The sequence below is a fragment of the Heloderma suspectum genome, chromosome 1 (assembly GCF_057233095.1).
Source record: "Heloderma suspectum isolate Gila_16-S chromosome 1, 16-S_ref, whole genome shotgun sequence".
Classification (NCBI taxonomy): domain Eukaryota; kingdom Metazoa; phylum Chordata; class Lepidosauria; order Squamata; family Helodermatidae; genus Heloderma; species Heloderma suspectum.
The window spans coordinates 295,151,909-295,173,894 of NC_139458.1; the positions used below are offsets into that span (position 1 = coordinate 295,151,909).

General features: G+C 48.0%; 1 protein-coding gene across 2 annotated transcripts in view; it reads left to right on the forward strand.

The window, feature by feature from the left end:
• Positions 1-21,986, forward strand: part of ADGRB3 (adhesion G protein-coupled receptor B3) — a 703,006-nt gene that overhangs the window by 183,991 nt on the left and 497,029 nt on the right. Inside the window, exon 11 of one of the 2 annotated variants that reach the window (XM_084826875.1) lies at positions 17,378-17,399. The exons of the other annotated variant lie outside the window; for it this stretch is intronic. Within the exon in view, the coding sequence (XP_084683001.1) occupies positions 17,378-17,399 (22 nt within the window). The remainder of the gene's footprint in view (positions 1-17,377; positions 17,400-21,986) is intronic. 2 annotated transcript variants of the gene reach the window in all.

Below are 21,986 nucleotides of genomic sequence, written 5' to 3' on the forward strand. Positions count from 1 at the left end.
TAGCTATGCTGCCATGTTGGCAGTGGGTTGCCATTCATTTATGTGCTGGGGGCAGCTCTGTGTATGCAAGCCCATAGCTTTTCTTGAGGTTGAAGTAACTAAGGATGTCTCAATGCATGTGGACCTCTCTTTGAGCAGAGCTAAGTTACATGGCAACTTGCATTGTGATAACCAGTGTGCACACTTATCAGTACCCAAGCAAAGACTATCATGTGAATTCTGGTTGTGCACATAGAATTCTGCAGGGATTTGCACATCACTGTTACAGCACAATAAGTCCCACTTGTAATGTTATGTATAATGTTGACCTTGGATTGCACAGAGCTCTGATAGCACGATCTGCAGTCAGTCACACGACAACTACCTTTGCTTGTAGCATTTGATGGGCGCACATAGCAGTTGCCACACTGGATATGATCATGTGACTTAATGCTCACATTGGCGCCTTTGGGACAACATTAACATGTACAACGGCTCATGTGCAAAGTTTAGTGGCTGCCTAAACATTTTATATTCTGCAAGCTAGAGATGGTTTAATAGCAAAACCTCCATTCCCTGGGGAAAAAATATAAACATTTGCTGGAGCACATTAGAAAGTTAATCTAGAAAGCATGACATTTTATTACTCTGCTTATTTTGTTTGTGCAAGTTGTAGCCTAACCTGCATTTAAAAGTGTAAAGCGCAATCGTAAACATAATTTCCTGGGAATATGTCCCATTGAACACAGTGGGACTTACTTCTGAGTAGATGTTCATAGGATTGCACTGTAAAAAGAGAAATATAAAACTCCCTAAAAAGACCCCCCCACACACACATTTTCTGCTGGTGAATGACTATATTTGAAATGTTGATAATAAGTGCCTGCAATCATACAGATGGCTGCTAAACTGAATTTACTTGACAGATCATTGCTTTTATTTGTATAATCAAGTATTTGATCAAAGATGCAAAAATATACGTTACAGTTTTGATGTTTGATTTACAGAAAGAACTTTCAACTGCACTTCAAAAAAATCCACATTAGCAACAAAAATTAACAGCCAAAAGTGTTGGGGCTTCTAGCATGGAAAACATGTTTAGCATTTGTTCCAAAGCTTCAAAGGCTAATTTTAAAAGTTTAGTGTGTGATGATACAGAGAACTATAGAGCAGCAGAGACAAAAAGTAAACAATATTTGCATAGCAAAAGCAAATTGACAGCTCAATTTATAAATATTGCAAATGAGATGGAATTTGTTTTAGATTCACGGCAAAATAAATAAATAAATCTAGTTTGTTTTATTTGAATTCTTCTTCTGTTTTGGTGAACAGTGTGCTTCAGATATGTGAACCTTATAAATTCTTTGTTTGAAGAACAAGCTAATCTAAAGTATTATAGCACTTCATATTTGCCAGTTGATGTACTTCAGACACTGTTAAGAATGCTCAGACATATATCTTTTTTCCCTGTGTGCTCACATCTGGTGATTTTAATGGAAACACAATAGAAAATCACTGCTCTTTGGCTTACAGGTTGTAGAATTTGATATTTTCTTATTTCATATTTCCAAGTATTTCATATCATGTGATATTTAACTTTTGTAAACCACCCAGACAGCTTTGGCTATGGGGTGGTATAGAAATGTAAATTAATAATAATAATAATAATAATAATAATAATAATAATAATGGGAAGGTTGATGCCTGTATGAATGGTGAGAGTCTCTTTCTCAAGGACTGCAGGAATAGGAAGGGATTTCCACCACAGTGGCAAGGAGGCTGAGGAGTGCTCCTTTCTTCGTGTTTCTTAAATGGAAAATATGTATCGTTAATAGTGCAATCTTGCTGTTTTAAAGCAAATGGACTGTGTGTTGTTGTTGTTGTTGTTTAATATTCCTTCTTGGTCTCCTGGTCCTTTGCTTTTTAACTTGATGATCTGTATTAAGTTTCCCACCCCAGCTTGAATCAGATTGGCTTAGGAGTAAGCCAAGTTATTCTCCCAAAATACACACACACACACACACACACACACAGAGAGAGAGAGAGAGAGAGAGAGAGAGAGTAAATAGCTTGTCTTATTTCCAATTCAACTGAAATCCATCCTCCTTCTACCTCCCAGTTCACAACCCCATGTCCGGCTCCATTACCAGGCTGGTACTCTGATGCTAGTAGCAGCCAAGGCCAGTGTCAGAGGTAGGCATCGCTGGGCACCTGCCAAGCCCCACACCCCCTGCAGGGGGTCCACTGCCAATCCCCAGAGCATTCTGGCTCTGCTGCTCCTCTGTCAGGAGCACCCTAGCTGCCTCTTGCAGTCCCCACCAATAGCCAACTCAGGACACAGACGACGAGGAATCCTTTCCGAGACTTTATTCCTTTATTCCTTTATGACTCTTTCAGAATACTAATAACTAGTGACAAAGCAAGGAACAGCACTGGGGAAAGATAGCAGAGTGGCCTAAGCTCCAGGTAAGGCAGTTGGTCCCCATTTGAAGGAAAACCATGAGAAGACCCTGAACTTATGGGCTAGGGAGAGATCCTCCCTCTTTCCCTTGGGTCCTCGGGACGCGACCGTTGCTTGTGCACCAAACAAGCGCTACACCTCCTTTCCGCGCCCTCCATCTGTCATCGTTCCTTGCGTCGGCGCCGAACATCCAGCAAGCCCCCCTCCAGCACTCTCTCACTGCCAGGATCACTATCTATCCCAGGAATGCTGGCAGGAGGAATCTCTGCCAGCTGCTGTGTTTGGGAGAGATGAGCGAGCTCCTCTCCCACGGATTGCTGTTCCTCCTCAGAATCAGAACTGCTTTGGGGCTCTATGGTCTCAGTTTCCACCCTGACATCATCCCCATTCCCATGAGGCCCCCCCTCGTGCTCCTCCCCTGGGGCCCTGGGTTTGTGGGGGTACAGCTGGTGGAAGCGCCTCAGCAGCAACGGAACATGCACATTTTCCGCGGGTTCCCAGGATCGCTCATCTGGCCTGGACCCCTTCCAGTCCACCAGATATTGCAGGCGGCCGCAAGAAAGGCGGGAGTCCAGAATCTACATGACCTCAAATACCTCCTCCCCCTCCACCAGCACTGGTGGCGAGGGGGATCCGGCTGAGCAATGAGGGTCACCATAAACCAGGGGGGATAGCAAGGACTGATAAAAAACAGGATGGGTCTTCATGGATGGGGGGAGAGCCAGGCGAAAAGCAACAGGGTTAATCTGGGCCATAATCTGGAAAGGCCCAGTGCGACGAGGCGTGAGCTTCTTTGCGGGTGAGTGAGAGGGGAGGTATTGGGTGGACAACCAAACCCAGGCCCCCAGTTGCAGAGACAGACCCGGCTAGCGCTGCTGGTCCACAGAGGCCTTGTAGGCTGTCTTGGCTTGTTCGAGGGAGTCCCGTAAGGGGTGGTGTATCGCTCACAACTCCTCTAAAAACTCATGGGCCACTGGCACCGAAAAGAGAGTTAGGGTGGATGGGAAAGCCTTCAGGTGGTAACCAAAATTGGCAAAAAATGGAGTTTGGCGGGTGGAAGCATGGCAGGCATTGTTATAAGCAAATTCTGCAAGAGGCAGCAAGGAAAACCAGTCATCTTGCTGGTAATTGACATTTGTTGTTGTTTATTCGGTCAGTCGCTCCGACTCTTCGTGACTTCATGGACCAGCCCACACCAGAGCTTCCTGTCAGCCGTCGCCACCCCCAGCTCCCTCAAGGTCAAGCCCATCACCTCCAGAATATCATCCATCCACCTTGCCCTTGGTCGGCCCCTCTTCCTTTTGCCTTCCACTTTCCCTAGCATCGGCATCTTCTCCAGGGTATCCTGTCTTCTCATGATGTGGCCAAAGTACTTCAGTTTGGCCTTTAATATCATTCCCTCAAGTGAGCAGTCTGGCTTTATTTCCTGGAGTATGGACTGGTTTGATCTTCTTGCAGTCCAAGGCACTCTCAGAATTTTCCTCCAGCACCACAATTCAAAAGCATCCTTCGCTCAGCCTTCCTTATGGTCCAGCTCTCGCAGCCATAGGTTACTACGGGGAATACCATTGCTTTAACTATGCAGACCTTTGTTGTCAGTGTGATGTCTCTGCTCTTCACTATTTTATCAAGATTTGTCATTGCTCTCCTCCCAAGAAGTAAACATCTTCTGATTTCCTGGCTGCAGTCAGCGTCTGCAGTAATCTTTGCGCCTAGAAAGACAAAATCTGTCACTGCCTCCATGTTTTCTCCCTCTGTTTGCCGGTTATCAATCAAGCTGGTTGCCATAATCTTGGTTTTTTTGAGGTTTAACTGCAACCCAGCTTTTGCACTTTCTTCTTTCACCTTCATCATGAGGTTCCTCAGCTCCTCCTCGCTTTCAGCCATCAAAATGGTATCATCTGCATATCTGAGATTGTTAATGTTTCTTCCAGCGATTTTAACTCCAGCCTTGGCTTCATCAAGCCCAGCACGTCGCATGATGTGTTCTGCGTACAGGTTGAATAGGTAGGGTGATAGTATACAACCCTGCCATACTCCTTTCCCAATCTTAAACCAGTCCGTTGTTCCGTGGTCTGTTCTTACCGTTGCTACTTGGTCGATATACAGATTCCTCAAGAGGCAGACAAGATGACTTGGTATCCCCATACCACCAAGAACTTGCCACAATTTGTTATGATCCACACAGTCAAAGGCTTTAGAATAGTCAATAAAACAGAAATAGATGTTTTTCTGAAACTCCCTGGCTTTCTCCATTATCCAGCGGATATTGGCAATTTGGTCTCTCGTTCCTCTGCCTTTTCGAAACCCAGCTTGTACATCTGGCAATTCTCATTCCATGAATTGCTGGAGTCTACCTTGCAAGATCTTGAGCATTACCTTACTGGCATGTGAAAGAAGTGCCACTGTTCGATAGTTTGAACATTCTTTGGTGCTTCCCTTTTTTGGTATGGGGATATAGGTTGATTTTTTCCAATCTGTTGGCCATTCTTGTGTTTTCCAAATTTGCTGGCATATAGCATGCATCACCTTAACAGCATAATCTTGCAAGATTTTAAACAGTTCAGCTGGGATACCGTCATCTCCTGCTGCCTTGTTATTAGCAATGCTTCTTAAGGCCCATTCAACCTCACTTTTCAGGATGTCTGGCTCTAGCTCACTGACCACACTGTCAAATCTATCCCCGATATTATTATCCTTCCTATACAGATCTTCTGTATATTCTTGCCACCTTTGCTAGATCTCTTCTGCTTCTGTTAGGTCCTTGCCATCTTTGTTTTTGATCATACCCAGTTTTGCCTGGAATTTACCTCCGATGTTTCTAATTTTCTGGAAAAGGTCTCTTGTCCTTCCTATTCTATTACCTTCTTCCACTTCTGTGCATTGATTGTTTAAAAATAATTCCTTATCTCTTCTGGCTAACCTCTGGAATTTTGCATTTAATTGGGCATATCTCCCCCTATCACTGTTGCCTTTTGCTTTCCTTCTTTCTTGGGTTGCTTCCAGTGTCTCAGCAGACAGCCATCTTGCCTTCTTGGTTTTCTTTTTCTTTGGGATGTTTTTTGTTGCCACCTCCTGAATAATGTTGCGAACTTCTATCCATAGTTCTTCCGGGACCCTATCTACTAAATCTAGTCCCTTAAATCTATTCTTCACCTCCACTGCATATTCATGAGGAATATTAGTGAGCTCATATCTAACTGATCTGTGTATCTTCCCTATTCTCTTTAGTCTGATTCTGAATTGTGCAATAAGAAGTTTGTGATCTGAACTACAATCAGCTCCAGGTCTTGTTTTTACCGACTGCATAGATGTCCGCCACCTTTGGCTACAAAGGATGTAGTCAATCTGATTTCGGTGTCGACCGCCTGGTGAAGTCCATGTATAAAGTCGTCTCTTAGGTTGTTGGAAGAGAGTGTTTGTTATGCACAGTGAGTTGTCTTGGCAAAATTCTATCAGCCTATGTCCTGCTTCATTTTGTTCTCCCAGACCATGCTTGCCTGTAATTCCAGGTGTCGTTTGACTACCCACTTTAGCATTCCAGTCTCTAAGGGTGCACGAAAGTCACTTACCTGGTCTCGCAGCTTTTCGCGGTGGGGGGGAGGCGCTTCGCTGCTCCCCCCGCGAAGTTCAGGCCAGGGGGGGAGGCTTCCCGCCTCGCCCGGCCGAAATTCAGGCCGGGGGGGAGGCTTCCCACCTCGCCCGGCCGAAATTCAGGCCGGGGAGGAGGCGCCTCGCCTCGCCCAGCCGCGAAATTAAAAGTTAAAAAAAAACACGCCCCCGTGATAGGCTACGTGACGATTAACGTAGCCTATCACGGCTAGATCTGCAAAGTCAGCTGTGATAGGCTACGTTAATCGTCACGTAGCCTATCACGGGTGACTTTAAAAAAAAAAGCACGTACGCAAATGGCGGCCCCCATAGGGAGCGGCCATTCGCGTTCCTTATTTGGTCGCTGTAGTCTACGTAAATCTTTACGTAGACTACGGCGAAAATAAGGGCAACGCAAATAGCGTTGCCCTTATTTTCGCTGTAGTCTACGTAATCTTTATGTACACTACAGCGACCAAATAAGGAACGTGAATGGCGGCTCCCTATGGGGGCCACCATTAGCCGTATGCACTTTTTTTTTTTTTTTAAGTCACCCGTGATAGGCTACGTGACGATTAACGTAGCCTATCACGGCTGACTTTGCAAATCTAGCCGTGATAGGCTACGTTAATTGTCACGTAGCCTATCATGGGGGCGTTTTTTTTTTCTTTTATTGCAATGGCGGCGGCGGCAGCCGGTTGAAAGTCCGGCTGCCGCTCCCACCCCAGACGAAGACCCGATGAACCGCCGGCCAGACCCGCTGCCGGGAGGGACATTCGCCAAAGGTAAGTCCCGTCCCGGGGGGGGGCGGGGGGCGGGGGGGCGGAGAATTTCTCCCCGAAACTTGTTCGAGGGGCTGAACACGTTGGCGCTCGGCCCCCCGAAGTTTCGGGGAGAAATTCTCCGCCATCCCTACCAGTCTCCTGTAATGAAAATAACATCTTTTTTTGGCGTACTATTCAGCAGGTGCTGCAGATCCTCATAGAACTGATCTACTTTTGCTTCTTCAGCATCTGTGGTTGGGGCGTATATTTGGATCACTGTGATGTTAAATGGCTTACCCTGAATTCGAAATGAGATCATTCTGTCATTTTTTGGATTGTATCCAAGCACTGCTTTAGCCACTTTATTATTAATTATGAAGGCTACTCCATTTCTTCTGTGGTCCTCTTGTCCACAGTAGTAGATCTGGTGGTCATTGGATGTGAAGTGGCCCATTCCAGTCCATTTCAGTTCACTGATACCCAAAATGTCTATATTTAATCTTGACATCTCCCCAATAACCACATCCAATTTGCCTTGGCTCATAGATCTTACATTCCAGGTTCCTATGGTGTGCTGATCTTTAGAACATCGGATTCGTCGTTCACCACCAGCACCATCGGCTGCTAGCCATCCTTTCGGCTTTGAGCTAGCTGCATCATCACATCTGGGGCTAGTTGAACTTATCCTCTGTTCCTCCCCAGTAGCATTTTGACCATCTTCCGACCTGGGAGTCCCATCTTCCGATGGTATACCGACATATCTCTGGTTGTACTGATCCATTTAGTTTTCATGGCAAGAATACTGGGGTGGGTTGCCATTAACTTCCCCAGGGATCGTATTTAGTCTGACCTCTCTGCCATGACATTCCCTTCTTGGGTGTCCCTTCACGGTTGAGCTCATGACTTTATTGAGGTGCTCAAGCTCCAGCACCACGACAAGGTAACTATCTCCTTTGCTGAAGGGTAATTGACATAACAGTGCAAATATTGTTCCAGAGTCATGTTGGTGCGCTCGCTCTGACCATCGGTCTGTGGATGGTGGGCAGAGGAAAGACGGAGCGTCACATGGAGCAACGCAAGTAGCTCCCTCCAGAAATGGGCAGTGAATTGGGCCCCCTTATCCAAAATGAGACCCTCGGGCCATCCGTGGAGCCGGAAAACATGCACCAAAAAAAGCTCCGTCATCTCCCTGGCTGTGGGCAACCCAGAGCAGGGGATGAAATGGGCCATCTTAGAAAACAAATCCACCACCACCAGAATAGTGGTCTTACCATGTGATTGAGGCAAGTCAGTGATGAAGTCAAGGGAGAGCACTTTCCAAGGTCCTGAGGGGGTAGGCAGGGGGTGAAGCAAGTCTGTGAGCTTGCCTGAGGGGGCCTTCACCTGCTGGCAGGTTGGGCAGGAGGTGACATAGGTCTTGATGTCCCGACACAGACGAGGCCACCAAAAATCCTGTGTCACTCCGTGCAGGGTCTTGGCGAAGCCAAAATGCCCAGCGGTGGGGGAGGATCTTCTTGCGGAGGGGTCTAGAAGGCATATAGACCCGGCCAGAATGGTAAAGCAGGCCACCTCGCAAGGAGAAGGGGGTAGAGTGGGGCAGGCCAGAGGCTAGCCCCAATTCCTCCACTTTTGTGCGGACAAAAGCATCCTGAGCCTGTTCAGAGTGAATAAGTTCCTCCCAAGAGTGAGGCACCGCAGCTGCCGCCAGGCTATGGGGGGGAATAATCAGAGGGGGGGATTTCCCTCACCCCCTGGCTGGAGGTCCGGCTTACAAGAAAGAGCATCTGCTTGTAGGTTGTCAGAGGCCTTCACATGGCAAATCTTAAGGTGGAACCAGGGGAAAAAAAGCGACCACCTAATCCGCCACTGGTTTAAGGCACGGGCTGTCTGAAGATGTTCCAGGTTGCGATGGTCAGTTCTAACTTCAACTGGGTGCTGTGCCCCCTCCAGAAGATGACGCCAGGTCTCCAAAGCGGACTTGATGGCCAACAGTTCCTTCTCCCAGATGGTATAATTCCTCTCAGACATGTTCAGTTACCTGGAGTGGTAGGCGCAGGGTTGCAACCTGCCAGCCACCCGATCTGGCAGAAAAAGCACTGCCCCCACCGCAAAGTCAAAGGCATCAGTTTGCACTACAAAAGGCTTCCTCGGGTCGGGATGTAACAGGATCGGCTCAGAACTAAAAAGCTTCTTAAGTTCCTCGAAAGCCTGTTGGGCAGATGCCATCCAATGAAAAGGAGATTTCCTGCCCTTAAGGAGGTCTGTGAGAGGAGATGTCAGCCGAGCAAAGCTGGGCAGGAACTTTCTGTAAAAATTAGCAAACCCCACAAAACGTTGCAAGTCCTTCTTGGTGGATGGAGCCTGCCAGGAGAGGACAGCCTGAACCTTTGCAGGATCCATCCTGATACCGTCAGCTGAGGTAATGTAGCCAAGATAGTCCAAAGAGGTTAGGTCAAATGCACATTTCTCCAGCTTGGCATAAAGATGGTGCTCGCAGAGGCACTGAAGGATGGCGGAGACATGGTGCTGATGGGTGTGGGGGTCCTCAATAAATATAAGTAAATCATTGAGATACACAATGAGGAAAGTGTCCAAATAGTCCCGGAAGATGGCATTCATAAAACGTGAAAACGTGGGGGGGGGGGCGCAGGCGAGCCCAAACGGCATCACTAGGTATTCATATGCTCCATACCAGGTGCCGAAACAGGTCCTCCACTCATCCCCCTCCTGGATGCGAATCAGATTGTAGGCGCCACGCAGGTCCAACTTTGTGAAAATCTTGGCTCGCCCCGGGCGCTCCAGCATCTCCAGTATGAGGGGGAGGGGATACTTGTCGGGGATTGAGACCGAATTCAATGCTCTGAAATCGTGCACCAGGCAGAGTTCTCCCAATTTTTTGCAGACAAACATGGTAGGGGCACGTGTGGGGGAGGAGGAGGGGTGAATGAAGCCACATCTGAGATTTGTGTCCAAAAACTCCCGCAGAGCTCAAAGTTCCGGCTCCAACATTGAATACAGCCGGCCAGTGGGGATGGTCACCCCAGGAATGAGGTTAATAGAACAGTCAAAAGGGCGGTGTGGGGGGGGAGCTGGTTGGCCTCCTTCTTGTCGAAAACATCCCGAAAAGCCGCATACTTCTCTGGGAGGATCCCGGTAGCTGAAGAACTGCCAGAAGCAGACGAGGAGGGGGAGGAAAGGGTTAAGGCCTGGACTGGGACTAGCGCCTCAGTCGGGAGGCAATGCTCCTGGCAGTAGGGAGACGCAAACTCCACTTGCTGAAACCCCCAAGAAATCTGAGGATTATGCTTAGAGAGCCAGGAAACACCCAGCACGATTGGGTATAGGGGAACCTTGGCCAAGTGAAACTGAATCTGCTCAACATGGGACTGGGCGCGTAAAGTGAGCAGAGCTGTAATCCGGGTCACCGCGCCCGAAGAAAGAGGATGCCCATCGATGGTCTCCACTGCCAAGGGGGCAGGAAGAGGCAGGGTAGGAATCTAGGGATGTCAGAGAATTTCGCCACGAATCTCAGGGAGGCCGAATGCCAACGCATTCGGCCCCCCAAAATCGGTGGCGAAACGGTCTGCCCCCCCCGCCCCCCCCCCCGGGATGGGACTTACCTTGGGCGAATCTCCCTGGCGGTGGCCGCTCCGGTGGTGGTTCGGCGGCAGTTCGGCGGCGACAGCTGCAGTGGCCGGTCTTCCGACCGGCTGCCGCCGCCGCCATTTCCAGTAAAACACAAACAAACAAACAAACATGATAGGCTACGTAAATGTTTACGTAGCCTATCACGGCTAGATTTTTTAAAAATACCATGATAGGCTACGTAAATGTTTACGTAGCCTATCACGGCTGAGTAAAAAAACAAACAAACACGCGCGTACGCAAATGGCGGCGCCAATGGGCGCCGCCATTTGCGTTCCTTATTTTGGCACATCTAGTCTATGTAAACATTTACGTAGACTACGGCAAAAATAAGGGGAATGCAAATAGCGTAGACGCTACGCTATTTGCATTCCCCTTATTTTCTCTGTAGTCTACGTAAAAGTTTATGTAGATTAGACGTGCCAAAATAAGGAACACAAATGGCGGCGCCCATGGGCACCGCCATTTGCGTACACACGGGGTTTTTTTTTACTCCGCCGTGATAGGCTATGTAAACATTTACGTAGCCTATCATGGCTGACTGCAGGGACGCAAACGGCGGCGGCTATGGCCGCCGCCATTTGCAGACCCGGCCGGCCAGGATTCGCACTGGGAGGGACAGGGCGCCTCCCCCCCCGGCCAGAATTTTGGCGGGAGGGACAGAGCACCTCCCCCCACCGCAAACCAATTTCGTCATAAGGTAAGTGACTTTCGTACATCCCTATGGAATCTTGTGGAGGTGAGCGAACATTTCATCCATGAAACTGGTCATAGCCCCAGAGTCCACTAAAGCTAGGGCCTCCACCCCACCCCACTGGGAGGAGCGGAGGTAAACATGCAATAGCAGATGGGAGGGTGGGGGGGTTGCGGAAGGCACCCATCTGGTGGGGAACCGACCCCCACACTAGAGACCCCCAACAGGCTTGGGGGGCAGCCTAGTCAGGCCTGGGGACAAGGAGAAGGAGGAGGAGGAAGGAGAGGAGGGGGAGGCAGTGGGGCTGCAGGTCTAGCATGGCAGGTTTGGGCAAAATGTCCCAGCTTTCCGCACCGAAAGCATCGGCGCTCCGTGCGCCACTGCTCTAGTTCCTCCGGCGACAAAGGGGCTCGGGTAGCTCCCAGCTGCATCGGGGTCTCCTCCACCCCCACCGCAGGGGTGGGGGGTGGGGGAGGGGGCAGGAAATGTGGGGGAATGGGAGGAGGGAAATCTCAGCCCCCGGCACCCTGCCAGGTCTGCCGGTGCCCCTCCAGCCGACTATCTAACTGGAGGCAGGTCTCGATGAGGTCCTCCAAAGTAGGCGGGCTAGGCGTGCGTGCCAACTCATCCAAGATCTCGTCGTTCAAACCGTCCAAAAACTGAGCCACCAGCGCAGCATCATTCCACTGTAAATCCTGCATCAGCAAGCAAAAAGTTGTCATGTAGCTGGAAACTGAGTCCTTGCCCTGCCTGAGGCGGCTAATCTCCTGAGATGCCATCTGTGTGTGCAGGGGGTCACCGAAAAAGCTGGCCATCGCTGTCATAAACCTTGATAATCCCCAAGCAGGGGGTCATTAGCGAGAAGAAGTCCCCAAGCCCATTTAGCTGCCACACCTGAAAGTAGGTTAATGATGAAGCCCACACGAACCTGTTCTGTCAGGAAATCCTCAGGCGCATGTACAGCTCCGATTGAGCCCGGAAAATCTGAAAAAGTCCTTTCTCACCAGAAAACGTCTCTGGCAGAGCCACCGGGCACTTGCGGTGGGGGGAAATTGGAGGTGGTGGGGGTTGAACCGCAGCTTGCAGGCTCTGTACGGCAGTCATCAGTTGAGCCACTTGATCACAAACAGCCTGGTTCTCTTGCGCGAGAGCTTGTACTGCCGAGTCCATGGCAGCCTCCAGCGGCAGTAGGAGCAGAGAGAGAAAAAAGAGGAACGGGGACCAAGCTGTCAGGAGCGCCCTAGCTGCCTCTTGCAGTCCCCACCAATAGCCAACTCAGGACATAGACGATGAGGAATTCTTTCTGAGACTTTATTCCTTTATTACTTTATGACTCTTTCAGAATACTAATCACTAGTGACAAAGCAAGGAACAGCACTGGGGAAAGATAGCAGAGTGGCCTAAGCTCCAGGTAAGGCAGTTGGTCCCTGTTTGAAGGAGAACTACAGGAAGACCCTGAACTTATGAGCTAGGGAGAGATCCTCCCTCTTTCCCTTGGGTCCTCAGGACGCGACCGTTGTTTGCATGCCAAACGAGCGGTACGCCTCCTTTCTGCGCCCTCCGTCTGTCGTCACTCCCTGCGTCTGTGCCAAGCATCCAGCAAGCCCCCCTCCAGCACTCTCTCACTGCCAGGGTCACTATCTATCCCAGGAATGCTGGCAGGAGGAATCTCTGCCAGCTGCTGTACTTGTGAGAGATGAGCGAGCTCCTCTCCCATGGATTGCTGTTCCTCCTCAGAATAGGGGTGCACGAAAGTCATTTACCTGGTCTCGCAGCTTGCTTCGCGGTGGGGGGGAGGCGCTTCGCTGCTCCCCCTGAAGTTCAGGCTGGGGGGGGAGGCTTCCCGCCTCGTCCGGCCGAAATTCAGGCTGGGGAGGAGGCGCCTCGCCTCGCCCAGCAGCGAAATAAAAAGTAAAAAAAAAAAAAACACCCCCGTGATAGGCTACGTGACGATTTACGTAGCCTATCACGGCTAGATCTGCAAAGTCAGCCGTGATAGGCTACGTTAATTGTCACGTAGCCTATCACGGGTGACTTAAAAAAAAAAAAAGCGCGTACGCAAATGGCAGCCCCCATAGGGAACTGCCATTCGCGTTCCTTATTTGGTTACTGTAGTGTACGTAAATCTTTACGTAGACTACGGCGAAAATAAGGGCAACGCAAATAGCATTGCTCTTATTTTCGCCGTAGTCTACGTAGTCTTTACGTAGACTACAGTGACCAAATACGGAACGCGAATGGCGGCTCCCTATGGGGGCTGCCATTTGCGTACGCGCTTTTTTTTTTTTTTAAGTCACCCGTGATAGGCTACGTGACAATTAACGTAGCCTATCACGGCTGACTTTGCAGATCTAGCCGTGATAGGCTACGTTAATCGTCACGTAGCCTATCACGGGGGTGTTTTGTTTTTTTTTTACTTTTCTTGGAATGGCGGCAGCGGCAGCCGGTCGAAAGACTGGCTGCCGCCCCCGCCCCTGACGAAGACCTGCCGAACCACCGCCGGGACCCGCCGCCGGGAGGGACATTCGGGAAAGGTAAGTCCCATCCCGGGGGGGGGCAGGGGCCGGAGAATTTCTCCCCAAAACTACTTCGGGGGGCCGAATACGTTGGCACTCGGCCCCCCGAAGTTTCGGGGAGAAATTCTCCCCCATCCCTACCTCAGAATCAGAACTGCTCTGGGGCTCTATTGGCTCAGTTTCCATCCTGACATCCTCTTCCTCTTTGATGTTCCTGCTTGTTCACCTGCCCTCTCCAACCATGCAAGCAGTGGCCAGAGCTGCATCCATAATTTTCCTTGAGCTCTCCCTCTGGCCAGTTGTACAAATTGGTCCACAGGTAGAGGGCAAGTGAATCAGCACTGGGGACCGAAGCAAGGAGGAGGTGGACCCACTCGGGGGGGGGCATTGAGGGCACCATGCCCAAGGGTCCCTCAAAACCTGAAGCTGGCACTGGTAGCAGCAAGCAGGAAGGAGGTCCCTCTTCCTTTCTCTCTCTGTGGTGTGTGATACACTGCTATGTTAGCATGCCAGGGAAATGCAGTTTTCCCAAGAGCTATTGCTCCATAAATCTGGTCGGGGAAAGGGGCTTTGGGGGTATCAAGATTCCCTTAGCCCTCACTTCACGTCAATGCCCAAACATACACAGATGAGAGGCTTCAGTCTACAGCTTTTAATCCATTACTTCCCAGGGCCATACAGATGCAAATTCTCAGAGAAACTCTCCATCTAAAAAGGAATACTTCAAGGGATCCAAATGGAATTTAGAAGAGTTGCCCGCTGTTTGAAGAGGGAGGCAGTCTCACTAGCCTAACTTAAGGGGGGAGGTCCCTCTCTTCTCATGAGGCCCCTAAGTGCAACATCTTATGCAAGGCCAATTGGGTAGACCGTCTAAGTTCTGCCCCTGCCTTGTCTCTCTTTGCTCTGCATCTGCACCTGGCATCTATTAGGTCAAACTCCTGTTCGCTGCCTCTCACGGGGGGGGGGGGACCTTCAAGCTCAGCCATTTGTATGTTTGTAACCTGAGAAGCAGGCCTACTCATATCTGGACTAGCCTGGGAACACACCTCCCCCATGTCTGATGTTTCTCTTTCAGAATCTGAACTGCTATCCCACTCGCTGTGCTCAGAAACACCCCTGACATCATCCCCACTTTTATGAGGCCCTCCCCTCCTGCTCTCCCCATGGGGCCCTGGGTTTGTTGGGGTAGTGGTGGTGGAAACAGTGTAGCAGCAAAGGGGCATGCAAATGTTTGGCTGGTTCCCAGGAATGTTTGTCTGGCCCATACCCATCCCAGTCCACCAAGTATTGCAGTTGTCCCCAGAAAAGGCGCAAGTCCAGGATGTCAGTGATGTCAAACTCCTCCCCACCACCACCGACACTGGAGGTGGGGGGAGCAGTCGGAGTGATGGGGGTCACCAGAGGCCAGTGGGGAAAGCAAGCAGTGATGAAAAACAGGATGCACCTTCATGGAGGGGGGGAGAGCCAGTCGAAAAGTGACAGGGTTAATCTGGGCCGTAATCTGGAAAGGGCCCGTGCGATGGCCTGCGAGCTTCTTGGTGGGGGTGGGGGTAGGGGTGGGAGGGGAGGTATCGGGTGGACAACCACACCCAGTCCCCAACCTGAAGGGGTGGGCTGGGCTGGTGACGCCGGTCCGCAGTTTCTTTATATGCTGCTTTCACTTGCTCGACGTTGTCCTGTAAGAGGTGATACACAGAGTGCAATTCCTCTAAAAATTCATGGGCAGCAGGCACCGAGGCAGAGCCAAATGAGGAGGGGAAGGCCTTGGGATGGTACCCAAAATTGGCAAAGAAAGGAGTTTGGCATGTATGTTTGTAACCTGAGAAGCAGGCCTACTCATATCTGGACTAGCCTGGGAAAACACCTCCCCCTTGTCTGATGGTTCTCCTTCAGAACTGGAACTGCTATCCTACTCCCTGCACTCAGAAACACCTCTGACAGGGGGTAGGTTGGGAGATCCAGCCAAGGCTAACCACCTGAGTCTCACTTATTTCTATGGGAAAGATTTAGGCACAGATTTAAAACTCTGAGTGAAACTCACAGGATCTAAAAGTGCTTAATTTTGCCTGTATCACACCTGTCATACTAGTGTGATGTAGTGTTTGGAATGCTGTATGTAGTTCTGGGAGACCTGGAGTGCTTCTAGATGAAGGGCTTCTAGCAGAACCAATTTGAAGACATATTGCAGCTAGCCTGTCTTTTCTTTCTTATTGGATTTTAAGAGAAAAGACAGAAGAAGTGGTGGGAAAACATGGGAGAGTTATGAGTGGAAGATGATGTTGTCTGGACCCCCCTGTAAAATTCTGTGCATGAGGCAGGGTGATAAAGCAATAAAAGTCTCATCTGGAAGCACCCCGGGATTCAAATCCTTGCTCCGGCACAAAGTTTACTGGGCTAGCTTGGGCTACTCTCTCTCTCTCTCTCTCTCTCTCTCTCTCTCTCTCTCCCCCCTCTCTCTCTCCCCCCCTCTCTGAGCCTAACCTACTTCACAGGGTTGTTGTGAGGATAAAAGTGGGGACCATATGCTCTGCAGTGAACTCTTTGGAGGAAGGGCATGATAAAAATGTAATTAATAAATGTATTAGATACAGTTCCAGTTTCAGCAAAGACTTTTAAATAAGGTTTAACGGTCTCTTGCATTAACAAATACTGTTTTGATCTGGTTTTCAGTTTGATTCCTCAATAAAAGCACCCATATTTACATTAATTGTGTTTCAAGTGGCACCGTACAGTCTAACATGACTGCAGTTCCTGAGATCCATTGCGTACATCTGGAAATGCTCTAAATACAGTGGGAATTTAAGGTCACAGTCCCTGGCCATGTCTTTAGCTTGATGGGCATTGCTTGAATCACTTTTAACTGAAGTGAGCTTGCCTCTACAAAACTCTGTCATTCACATATAAAGAGGGATCTTAGAGATGGTTTTGACAACAACTTCACAGATGATCATATTTAAAGAGGAAGAAATAGAAAGGTTGCTTGACTGTGATTTACAGGTATGAACAATGTCTTGGCACCCACACAGCAATTATCCAAACTGTCCATCTGTTACTGAGATTAATCCATAGGGTTTAATCCAACCAAATTCATGATATGCCTGTAATCATCTGTTGTACAAAATGAAAGGAAGTGCTAATGCACATGAAACATACATTTTCCTTGTCTTCATGCACTTGGAAACTATTACAGATTGCAGGCTTTTTTTCTTGGAGACCTTGGGAATTTTTGCAGTATATCTTAACTTGAACTTAAGAACCCTTGATCTTAAATGTACTTTTCTATTGCTCAGTATTGCTCCTACTTCCATTCTTTGCAGTAGGGTCTGTCACTACAGAAGACACTGCATATCTTTTGACACAGGTGGAAGACGGGCCAGTCTATGAATCACTAAGACAGCCGGTGCAAGCCAACCTACCATTTTGGCAATCTCAGTTACGTGTGAAATCCTCATTTTTGAAAGAAGAATATAGTCAGCGTTTGAAAGATGCATCAGCTTGTATCCACAGGTGGCTTTGCCTTAGCAAAAGGCTTTCTGTATGCCCTTAGCAAAAGCTCTTCTGTATTAGGGCACCCAATCCCAATTCCCACTCACCTACCTTACCTACTGCAGCCCTCTGTGCTATATCCCATGCTGTCCTGGAGGGGAGTACAGCAGCAGCCTTTGAGGCATGGGAGGAAGGGAGATGGGCGAAAATTGGGTGCCCTGACTTGTGTGCTAAGGCAAAGCCACTACGGGATACAACCCATGGTGATATTCTTTAAAGGCTGCTGTACCTAAGAGATTCTTTGTGGGGTGTGGGGGGAGATGCTGGTTCAGAAGGAGATTAATACTTTCACTTAAGTGCTATGCCTTTTTGCTGCTATGCATTTTGGAAAACACTGATTCCTGCACTGTTTCAATGAAACATTATAGGAATACTTGGATAATTTATTTTTTAGCTGATTTTTTAAAGCTTTTTTTTATGCTTAGCTTAAGTGGTCAAAAAACAAGGATCAGGCAAATTCATGGAGGTCAGGTCTAACAATGGCTATGAGCCATCGCAGATTAATGGAACTGCCATGTGCAGAGGTAGGATGGTAGTCCATGGAAGTTTATGCTAGGCGTCCCCAACCTGGCACGTCCAAATGTGTGGGAGTACAACTCCCAGAATCCCCAGCCAGTATATCCCCAGCTGACTTATGCCATAATAAATGTGTTAGTCCTTAAGGTGCCACAAGACCCTTTAAGTTGGATCCACACTTAGGGCAGTATCCAATACTTTTGCTGTACTCTCACTGGCTCTGCCGTGTTTCTGGGACCATGGCTTGTGTCTCAGGAACTAACATTTTCATCAGTAATCCCAGAAATGCGTGGAAATGCTCTTTTCCAGACCAGGGGGGTGTTTTCACAACAACAGAAGGAGAAGTGAATGGAGGAGTACCGGACTTTTTAAAAGGAATCAGCTTTGCTGCTCTTTGGTCCATGCAGGGCAGCATGAGCAGGTTCTCCACACCAGTAAAAATTGCTTCACAGAATATACTTCCTGGTGGGGGTGGGCGTTGGAGTGAACGTCATCTGACTGGGCATTGGAGTGAACGTCATCTGACTGGGCGTTGGAGTGAACGTCATCTGACTGGGCATTGGAGTGAACGTCATCTGACTGGGCGTTGGAGTGAACGTCATCTGACTGGGCGTTGGAGTGAACGTCATCTGACTGGCAGGGGCTGCTCATCCAGTAAGACAAGACTCCCCTCACACAACACTCTTTCTCCTTTCACCTGAAGCTCCAGATGCACCTGCATTTCAGGAGCAAGCCTCATTGAGCACAATGGGAGTTACTTCCGAGTAGATAAACATATGCTTGTGCTGGGAAAGATGGGTGGGGGGGACATGGATGGGAAACCAGCCCGCTTTCTAACCGGATGCTGCGCAGGATCTCTATAACAAAAGTGTGAAGTAGTTACTTCCTAAGGCAATAAACCGAACAATGGAGATTCAGAGCCTTGAGATCATGCTTTACAGCATTCAGGGAATTTGTGCTTTAAACTGTGCCATTTCAATTGAGGGGGAATCAGTAAATTCTGATGTGGGCATTCAGGGGACAAGCCTCACTGAGCACAATGGGAGTTACTTCTGAGTAGACACTAACTGGTTTGTGCAGGGACAGGAAACACACAGGAAACACCCCTTGACCAGGGTCAGGGTGAAAGGCACAGCTCTGGGCAGGGCTAGCATACCCAAGGTCAATGCGGGGGTTGGGGCACACAGCAACTATACCGGGAAGAACCCAAGTTGAGGAACTTTAAGCAGTCTCAGGAAATCCGTTTTTTTCACAATAAGCTCTGGGCTGACTGCTGGATGGTCACGACGCTATGTTTCCCTAACGACATCCAGGCACAGCCAGCTGAAAGTAAATTGCTCATAGAGACATCCCCCAGGACAGGTCAACTAAGCTCCTTTCTCCAAAGAAAGACTCTGTAAAGCAAATTCCCTAAATGCTGTAAAGCAAAGACTTGTCCCATTCTGGAAATAACAATTTCACTTTGCTGCAGGATCCACTAGTTTTCCATTGTGCTAATGGTCATTCTTGGTAGCATGCAGGCATTTCGGGATACTGCCCTTAGTCATACTTAGAGTTGTCCCACTGAAATCAATGAGATTTAAGTTATTAATGACTATCTTAAGTCCCATTGTTTTCAATGGATCTACTCCAAATTTGACTAAGTCTGGATCCAACCCTTGGTTGTTTCTAAATACTAGATAAGTATTCATGCCTCCAGGCCCTGCTTGTAAGCAGTCAGGGGGATCTGTCTGGTCATTGCTGGAAACAGAATATTCTACCAGATGTTCTAAAGTCCTTATGTTGCCCCTGGCCAGGGGGAAAGGGTTTGATTGAAAAGAAGACAGCACTTCTCTTCAGAGTACTGGGATGGTTGCTACAACCTGTCCCTGCTCCTGCCTGCATACTTGCCCCCTGGTCCAGTAGGGCAGTGCTTGCCTAGGGCTCCCTCAAACCTGGCCCTGGCTCTGAAAGAGGCAGCTGTGGCTGAGCTGAGCATGGTCTTAACAGACAGAAAATGATTTTTTTTAAAGCAATCAGTATTAACTAGGAATACATAAGGCAAATATTTACTTGAATTGCTTGTGGATCATCAAAATGTTTTCATACAGAGGACCGCCATTTTTCTTGTTCTATTTTGCCATGGGCCTGCATGAGAAGCACATAGAGTGTTTGGCTCATCAAGGGATTCAGGTTCTAATAAAGTTCTAATAATAAGGTTCTGCTCTCTGTATGAACTAGACCCTAACAAAACTATCAGTATTTTTCTGGAGGCCACAACCTTTCTTTCCCCCTTTTTTCCTATGCCTCTTCTAGAATGTTGCTCCATCTAAATCCATCCTTTGGTGGCATCTAAGCAGTCACCTTTCATTGCTTTATAGCTGGTACCCCAGGGCAAGGGCCTGATGAACTTGTAAACTTGTGCCATTCTGTTTGATGAGATGAATATGCAGTCAGACAGCAGGCACCCCCTAGGGGCATCAATTTTCAGTGTTCAGAGCAGGTTTTCCACCCTTAAATCCGTGAACCAGAGCATGACTTATTGAGAATGCTTTTTTTTTTAAGTGATAGCTTATTTTAATGTTTTTAAACATATTTCCAAATTAAAACTTAAAAATACTGGAATTGGATCTGGAGAAAGTAATATTTACTGCTCAGAGCAATGGAATGATTTACAGGAGGCTTGCAACATATAAAATATTTCCAGTTCACTTAGTTCTCTTAGTTTATACTTCATTATCAATTGAAGTTGCAGTTGTTGAGTTATGCATTCTTAATCCCCTTAATGGCAAAAGGACTGAGCACATATAACAGCTCTGAACTGAGGCCAAAAGTTTGTAACTACACTTTAAAAACAGATCTATCTGCTTTTATGTATATTTTCTATTAGGTTTGCGTGGTATGGGAGCATAAAAGAAAGGACTGAGAGAATTAAAAAGAAGTCAGGTGAAAAGATACTCTCACACATGACGGATTACTTACATTGAGATTATTTCCATGTCAGACAACATGTGGTTTCTATAATGTGTGAAGTGAAAACTCACACCCCCCCCCCATATGGACTGAGTAGCCCCAGTTAAAGAGAACCAGAAGATATCGGAGAGAGCGCAGTGCACCCATGTGGTTATAGTGTTAATTAACATGTTTCTCTACATACTGGGTGTTTTCCATTGTTCCGTTTTCTCAAACATTGGCATGCTTAAGCGCTGATTCAAATGTGACAAGCAGGATATGGTTTCCACCAGTGAGGTGGGGTATATTTCCCTGCCAACCATGCTGAAGTGGGCTTTAAGGTGTGTGCATGTATGTGGTTACTGCACCACAAGGAGATGCCCTCACCCTATAAGTTATCTTGCTTTGGCAGCAGACCTCCCACACTTCAACACATGAAGAAGATTTTTGTGGCTGCAGGCCTCTGGGCCCAGAGGGGAGGGCTGCAGATGGAGGAGGCTGGCTTTCACATCTGGACTACAGTTTTATCAGCCACAGCTTAGTAAGCCTCTGCACCATGAAAGTTCATCTCTTGTTAATTTTGACTTAAAATATAGTAATATAGGAGCTGTGCCAAAGCACATGTTTAAAACTACCCCTTTCAGAGTTATGTTAACATCTTTTAGAATTTGTACATTTTTTTGTACAAATGTCTCCTTCTTATATCAGGTACAACAAACTTCAGGAGCTAGAATTTCAAAGTCATGTGGTTTGAAAAGATGCATTCTGTCTTGGCTGTGGAATGCATCAGTCACAGGGCAAAACAGACATTACTTCAAAGACGTTTTTACTTATTTTTACTCTAGAGTAGGCGCAAGGGCCAAATGTGAGGAGGTAAGGGTCTTTAACCCTTCTTTCCACACTATGGGCCCAATCCCACACTATGGGACCAATGGGAATGCACCTGCAATTTCTAATGCAAAATATTGATCAATCAAGCGAATTGATCCATAAAGCAAAAGGCACATGAGGGCCATGGATCAGGGCTGTACCTGGGAGGGGGAAGGGTTAAAAACCCTTACCCCCATGCTTGGGTCCTGATCGGAATCAGGCCTCTTGCACCTACTCAAGAATAAAAAATGATGGAGTGGGGAGGGATATAGATGTTAGTTGCATCTTAAAAGTAATGCCTGTTTTTGGCCCACAGAAACTGGAGAGATATATGATACACATTTCCTTTTGTTGCAGTTTGGATTAGACTTCCTGGACTAGTCTCAGCCAGGGAGTCCCTATTCAGCACTGACAATAATGATCCACAGTAACTTTTCTGAAGATGTGTTTACTGATCACAGTGCATTGAAATG